Source organism: Haliotis rufescens, unplaced genomic scaffold, assembly GCF_023055435.1.
Source record: "Haliotis rufescens isolate VD_foot unplaced genomic scaffold, xgHalRufe1.0.p SCAF_19, whole genome shotgun sequence".
Classification (NCBI taxonomy): Eukaryota; Metazoa; Mollusca; class Gastropoda; order Lepetellida; family Haliotidae; genus Haliotis; species Haliotis rufescens.
The window spans coordinates 10,043,308-10,051,155 of NW_025963879.1; the positions used below are offsets into that span (position 1 = coordinate 10,043,308).

Sequence of the window (7,848 nt, forward strand, 5' to 3'; positions counted from 1 at the left end):
ATGTGCAAAGTATCTGTACCGCCATCTCTGCATCAGCAGAATTATATTTTCCAAATCTTTTCATGTTTTAATCAAGGTGCTCACGTGATTTGATGCACTTCGCGAAGTAAGATCCGTTTTATCACATTGTAGATTTTGATTATGGATCAGATCGTCTTGACTGGGCGCCACCATTTTGTTAGAAGCAAATGCAAGTGATATGAGAGTTGGAATCTGATTGGGACATCGCCGGGACATAACTCGTAATAGCCACTGGTGGCGCTTCTATCGAGCCCACAAATTCCAGCCTAGTTCGGCAAGGGTCGAAACTGGACTTTTAAAGTCCGTTAACTCCTTTCCCTCGGGAAGATGTTTCTCGCACGCATTGATCGCATTCCTTTCATACCGCGACACTCTGTATTGTTTCACAATACGATAACTCGATTTTTTTCTTCTGTTATTTCATGAACTTAGATGGTTTATAAGCCAGAGAAAACACTACACTTCGGTTTTGGTTGAAAATGTAAACACGAGGGAGAGGGGATTTTGTCGTACAATGAATCAAGCGTTATGATGAAAGAGAGGATACAAACACACACAAACACACACAGAGACATACGTATCGCTACACAAGTGCAATAATATTGAACCCGAAGTTAAACCCCATTTCACCTTTCCACCCATTCGTGTAACAGCGGTCAATTGTCAAATTTCTGAATAGCTAATAGGCCATCCAAATGGTCCTCCATATATGTAAACCGGATAAACGGATAAGTAAATATGTTTTCAGGGAGCCCCACGTAGCTGCTTTCTAATATATAATATACAAAGAGAGCCGCAGCCCCGGGTGGTTTATTCTCCCTGCAGTGTTTTATTGTACGATAAATAATAAACATTGAGGGGTGCAGCCCCGGGTGGTTTATCCTCCCTGCAGTGTTTTATTGTACGATAAACAATAAACATTGAGGGGTGCAGCCCTGGGTGGTTCATTCTCCCTGCATGTTTTATTGAACAAATAACAATAAACATTTAGGGGTGCAGCCCCGGGTGGTTTATTCCACCTGCAGTGTTTTATTGTACGATATACAATAAACATTGAGGGGTGTAGCCCCGGGTGGTTCATATTCTCCCTGCAGTGTTTTATTGTACGATATACAATAAACATTGAGGGGTGCAGCCCCGGGTGGTTCATTCTCCCTGCAGTGTACTATTGAGGGGTGCAGCCCCGGGTGGTTTATTCTCCCTGCAGTGTTTTATTGTACGATAAACAATAAACATTGAGGGGTGCAGCCCTGGGTGGTTTATTCTCCATGCAGTGTTTTATTGTACGATATACAATAAACATTGAGGGGTGCAGCCCCGGGTGGTTTATTCTACCTGCAGTGTTTTATTGTACGATAAACAATAAACATTGAGGGGTGCAGCCCCGGGTGGTTCATTCTCCCTGCAGTGTTTTATTGTACGATAAGCAATAAACATTGAGGGGTGCAGCCCTGGGTGATTCATTCTCCCTGCAGTGTTTTATTGTACGATAAACAATAAACATTGAGGGGTGCAGCCCCGAGTGGTTCATTCTCCCTGCAGTGTTTTATTGTACGATAAACAATATACATTGAGGGGTGCAGCCCCGGGTGGTTCATATTCTACCTGCAGTGTTTTATTGTACGATATACAATAAACATTGAGGGGTGGTCGTTCCCATTTCGCTGTACAGTAGTGGAATTTGGGGTATGGGTAATACTTAAGAAAGAGAAGGTGTACACATTCTTGCTTGTAAAAGATTCCTAGCGGTCAAATCTTCCACGCCGATTCATGCTGCGCGAGGAGAATGTGCTAGATATCCACTCGATATAGTGGCGTTTAAACGTTGTATTAAATACTGGTCTGAATTGTTAAAAATGTTATCAAATGTTACATCAGGCGTGTAACAATGGCAAAACCAACTGGGCATCAAAGAAAAAGTCCCTCCTTTGTAAATAGTTTGGATTTACTTGAGAAAACCAGGATTTTTCTATAGCAAAATTTATTTGTAGATTAAATGTCACCCACCAACCGGTCTGGCATGCTGAGGTGTGAGGTAGTTTTAAGATGTTTAAGAATCAAATTCTGAGTTCAAATGTTGAGCCTTATATAAATGCAGTAAAAATATATAAATTCGAGTTTGTTATTGCACATTTACGCTGTAGCTCACGTTAGTTTGTTTGCTGTTTGACGCTGCACTCAGCAATATTCCAGCTACATGACGGCGGTCTGTAAATAATCGAGTCTGGACCAGACAATCCAGTGATTGACATCATGAGCATCGATCTAAACAGTTGGAATACGATGACATGTATCAACCAAGTCAGCGAGCTTGACCCCCCGATCCCGTTAGTCATTAGTTATCTATTGAGCCAGATAGATATGGACACGTACCCGGAGAACAAAGACTCTGCACGGTTTGTAACATGGGCTATGTAGAGACGAGAGTGCCATTTTGTGTTTATCTGCAATGTGTATAAAGCCGTGGTGGGAGGGACGGCACGGATCGTGCGCCAACAACATTCGCTTCTGATGTTTTCTTGGACGGGACTCTTTGTCAGTCACGTTCATTGGTTATTGGGACTTTTCCAAATACTGGATATTTCTACTAAGCATGGCCTTCCTGATCACGTGAGTCCCCATCATGTATGGTTATTTCATTGTGTTATATCCTTGCTAGCTACCATTTCAGTTTAATTATATTTTGTAAACTTACCTGGCGCCAGTTCAGTATAATGTCTGTATTACAGAAGACTTGTGTCAGCTACTTGTCGGTTTCCTGGTGGTAGAGTCTATGTAGCTACCGGCTCCTGGGATTTCATGTGTTTAGTTCAGTTTTGATAAATTTAGTTTATCCTCAGTTCTTTGTTAATTGATATAAGGGTATTGAGTTAGTTTATATTTTCTGTTCTAGTATTTTCTGACCTTTGGTTTAATTAAACAATTACTTTTGTATATATATCAGCTAAACATGTATTTATTTATGGACAGTGTGAAGGCAGAATACTGCACTTTCTTTTAACATTTCACATTGTTGTTAATATCCCCTACCCTTTCCCTGTTTCTTGTGCATATATGTTCACTGAGGATTTAGTTACTTCCTTAGGTTGTAAGTATTGTACTTTTGACTTGTCATGCACCATATAATATATACAAGTATATGTACACTTCTACTTGTGATGTTTCTTTTGTACGCCAAGATATCACTGGAACACTGTTCAATGCTGCCTTAAACTAAAGTAACTCTTTTTATTTATCATATTTTGTCTTGTTGTGGAGTGGTCCTAGGCCATCATTGAAGAATGGGTCTGGCCATAAGTAGGATGTCCTCTTTTGATGGAGTCAAGATATCTGCCTTGCTTCAACTGGGAATAATGCTAAGATGGCTTCCGAGAGAGATTGACTAAGAGAGATATTGATAATCTGACTGCTGCCATCCAACAATTGCAGAGTGATGTTACAGATAAGATGAAGCAGCAGGAAACAGCAAATGTGCAGCAGTCCATCATCCCAGTTCAACAGTTTCCCAAAGAACAGACCCCTAAGTAATGTCTCATTTACCCCTCAGGAAGTGACTGCACCCCAAGAACAGACCCCTAAGTAATGTGTCAATTACCCCTCAGGAAGTGACTGCACCCCAAGAACAAACCCTTAAGTAATGTGTCATTTACCCCTCAGGAAGTGACTGCACCCCAAGAACAGACCCCCAGGTAATGTGTCATTTACCCCACAGGAAGTGACTGCACCCCAAGGAGGTACCCTACAGGGATCCTACTCACCCCAGAGCTTGAATAAAGGAACAGACCATAGAGTACCACCAACCCTAACTAGAGAGGTACAGGAGTTAACTATGGGGAACTGGGATCCACTTCCTACGTCTAGGTTTGAGATAGAGGAACCACCTAAGAAGGATTATCCTTATCATCCTAGGTCCCATCATGGTACTTGACATCCCCCTACAGCTCATCCTTTCAGCAGGAGGTGAGCTGTTGCAGCAGATGTACATTCAGTGTCTGCAATACCCTGATTAACTTGTATGATTAGTGGGTAGGATAGTTAAAATGTAGTACATGTGTCTGTCCCTTCATGTTGCAAAATCTCTCTGCACAAACATAAATCAGCTTAGTTTAAGATGTTTGTATATCTGCAGTAAAGTCTCAGCTATTATCTATTTATGTAATTGTGGTAAGGTTTGTAATTACCAATATATAACTTTTCCTTTGTAGAGTATGTTTAATTGAGATATTATGGATATGTTGTTGCACTGTAGGACACCCCAGTCTCACAGTGTAGGCATGGTCTGTTGTTTTAACATTGCACTCAGCAATATGATGGCAGTCTGTAAATAATTGAGTCTGGACCAGAAAATCCAGTGAAAATCATGATCATCGATCCACGCAATTTGGGAGACAATGTCACGCATTGAGTCTGCAAGCCTGACCACCTGATCCCGTTTGTCGCCTCTTACAAGCATGGCTTGCTGAAGACTTTATGACATTAATTATCATCTTCCTGTACATTCTTTTACTATTGTTAGCTATTCTACTGATATGAAAAGGAATAACAAGTAAAATGAATAGTACATGTTCAGGGGATACAAACATTATTTACTCATATTGGTGGAATAAACGACTCACAACCACAGCATCTTTATCAAGATTTCACATACACTGATCTCAATGACATACCACTAACAAAGCTTTGTAACTTTATACATACAAGAATTTTAGAATAATCGATATTGTTCAAACATATCTTGACATTTATCCAACCATGGTCCGCTTCCGGCCCCTCATCCGAACTTCTTCCAACTTTTTCATGACCTCGACAGCCTCTTTTTTATTTGTCGCGGAATAATATTTCAGGACAGTGTCAAACAAGTCCTCAGTGCCAGGATGTGTGCTGAGCAGAGCTCTCTCTAGTACATACAAATCCACACCTTTATCTTCAGCAAGATTTTCAAAATGACTGAGACCAAAGTCAATAAGTACAATTACAGGTCTTTCGTCAACCCAGCCCTTCAGAAGCATGTTTGATGTTGTCAGGTCTCCATGAACAATGTTATTGCTGTGCATCTTCCCAAGTAGTTTTCCTATCTCAGCAGCTATTGGTTGCAGTCTCTCCACAGCATCCTCAGGGTACTGCTGCTGTGTGTCTGCAATGTGTTGCCGGACTGTCATGGAGTCTTCTATCAGCTCCATGTAGATGCTGCTAGATTCCTGATCCACCATGTATACAGTCGGTGTGGGAATGCCTGGATATACACAAATAATCACAGTATCCTTCACAGTGCTAAACATAGAGGAATATCAATAGTTATGACAGATCTGAATTTCACATTATAAGCCAAAGTGAGTCTTTGAATAATGCCATAGTCAGCATTATTTCAGCCATATAAATGGCATGGTGACCAGTAAATAAGCAAATATGGATCAGACAATCCAGTGACTGAAAGCATGAGCACAAATCCACACCATCACCACCACAGTATCCCTACTTCAGTCAGATATTACGATAAGCAGGAGGTACTGATATCTATTCTGACCTGGAATCCCCATACGAAATAAGTGAGGTATTGTAATATGTGACTTTATTGTGAGCTTTGGTCGTTGAGGTGAGAGGATGTGTCCGTGCGGAGCTCTCAAACTATATCAGCCAAAGTACAAAGAAAGCTACAATGGAGTACAACACTTTGCAAGGGTATAACCAACCCACAGAGGTTGTCAATGAAGTCACTAACAGTCAGAAAACTCATGAAGGAACAAATCCGTCATGGCTAAAATGTGTTTGATCAGATGCGGCACCTCACGAGCATGGTTCATCACATTCAACAATGAACCCAGAGTCTAGGCACAATGGATACCAAGCTGACCGCAATCAGTGTTAAGCTGGACACTGTCGACGCTAATCTGAAAAGAACTAGAAGAAACTGTGGGAAAGACATCAAGCTACTGATGAGATATAAACTGTTGATCTCCGGTAGGAGGTATTATATTGGAGACAATATGAGCAATTATATTCACAAATCTGATCAACGATTTAACAGCCCATCATATGCCAGTGCTCTAAAAGTCCTCCGTGAAAGTTGGTGAGAACCAATGGGGAGGACTATACCAGCTAGTGGGGGTAGCAGAAGACTGCCACACAACAGTGTTGTTAGTAATGTGGTCTCAGACGTCAACAATAACATCAATACAGTTACTCGAGAGACCGCGAAAAGAGACAGTCGGTCCCACTACAGCACAGAGACAGTATGGTAAACTTGGGTCATCGTTAAATGTATGTGACATTAATTAATGAACTCAGTTGCTGCATCAGTACACAGACCATCATGACACAATATCTAGGCTACATCATTTTGAAGATCCAACTAAACAGAATTGCCTATTGAACACATAAAGGATATGACTGTTTTGAGCTACTGACATTGATTGTATTCTGCAAATTGCACTCTGGCGGAGCGGGACGGTTAAATATCAGCTTCCGACAATAGTAGAAACTTATGAAGACGAGAATCGTAGCTATGTATTATTTAGCGAACACTGGATGTCACATAGTAAAAGCAGAGCTGTACATAGCTACGATTTTGCAGTAAAGGGGGTATGGGTCAGGTATGACTATAAGATAATGACGAACACAAAATTATTCGGGAGTAGTGCACTTTACCGGGCGCACTTTTTCAGATCCAATTAGCGCTGTGGAGGCCCGAACGTGCTTCGGCGGCTCACCGGCTCTGCTAATTAATGCGTTAATTAGCCGACGCTCTACCACTGGACCACAGGCACTATCACATGTAATCAGTGCTCGTTTAACAGGTCATTAGAATCCCCATTGACATGCATGCGTAATTCAGTAAACAATGAATTGCGCATGCGTGTGACGTCACTGCCCGCTCTCCCATTCATCTTTTCTTGAAACCACACCCGCAATTGTTTATGACAACATGACCGACCAATGGGATTAACTGGATTAACGCTTGAAAAGGTAAGAATTTATGGCTAACCCATGCCCAAAGCCAGCTGACCCTAATGACCGAAAAGGGGTTTAGGATCGTAAAGACATGTAAGTTTCCCTAAGACCGAAAAACGGGTGTTGGATCGTGAAGTTGTGTAAGTTTCCCTAAGCCCTAGAACGGGTGTTTGATCGTAAAGATGTGTAAGTTTCCCTAAGACCGAGAACGGGTGTTTGATTGTAAAGATGTGTGAGTTTCCCTAAGACCGAAAACGGGTGTTGGATCGTGAAGCGAGAGTCACCAGAGCGTGAGGCACGGTAACGGTATAACGAGGCAGCGGTGGCACTATAGCGCGGTAATTGAGCGGATGGTAGAGCTCGGGCTGCGCCCGGTAAACTGCATTGTTGCCCATTATTCAATGTGACTACAAATCAAACTGGCAACCACTTTAACGGGACCTACCATGTGTTCTACATCGCAACATAGCTCGAACTTCGCCCTTAATTCTCTGACTAGTCAGAGACTTATCCAGAGTTGGGTGTCGGTAAGACTTTGAAAATCGTTCCTTAACCATACATGGTCGTCCATAAAACGAGCCGCTATACAGCCTTGCTTCAGCTCCTTGTTGCACAAGTTTTCTGTCCATTTCGATCAATGTAATTAAATATTGACTAAATGGATAGCGCGGCGACCACCACCACATGCAACTTCCGGGATAAAGTTTTAAACAAGGGGGAAGCTAGTTGTATGGAATTTATTTTCATACTAAATAAATCTCTAATGGGTAGATACATTCGTAACTGATGCGTAACATTTAAATAAAAACAATAACAAATATTTGCAAGCATTATATTTGTGAAAATGTCTACATTCTAATACTCAAACAGAAATCAATG

The 7,848-nt window shown here is 41.5% G+C and overlaps 1 protein-coding gene across 1 annotated transcript; it reads right to left on the reverse strand.

Annotated features, from left to right (window-relative positions):
* Nucleotides 1-4,586: 4,586 nt before the first annotated feature.
* Nucleotides 4,587-7,671, reverse strand: LOC124113344 (EKC/KEOPS complex subunit Tp53rk-like). The gene is made up of 2 exons (XM_046473629.1): nt 7,415-7,671; nt 4,587-5,254 (listed from the first exon to the last, which is right to left on the reverse strand). The coding sequence occupies exons 1-2, from the start codon at nt 7,653-7,655 to the stop codon at nt 4,764-4,766; spliced, it is 732 nt and encodes a 243-aa protein (XP_046329585.1). The 5' UTR covers nt 7,656-7,671; the 3' UTR covers nt 4,587-4,763.
* Nucleotides 7,672-7,848: the final 177 nt, after the last annotated feature.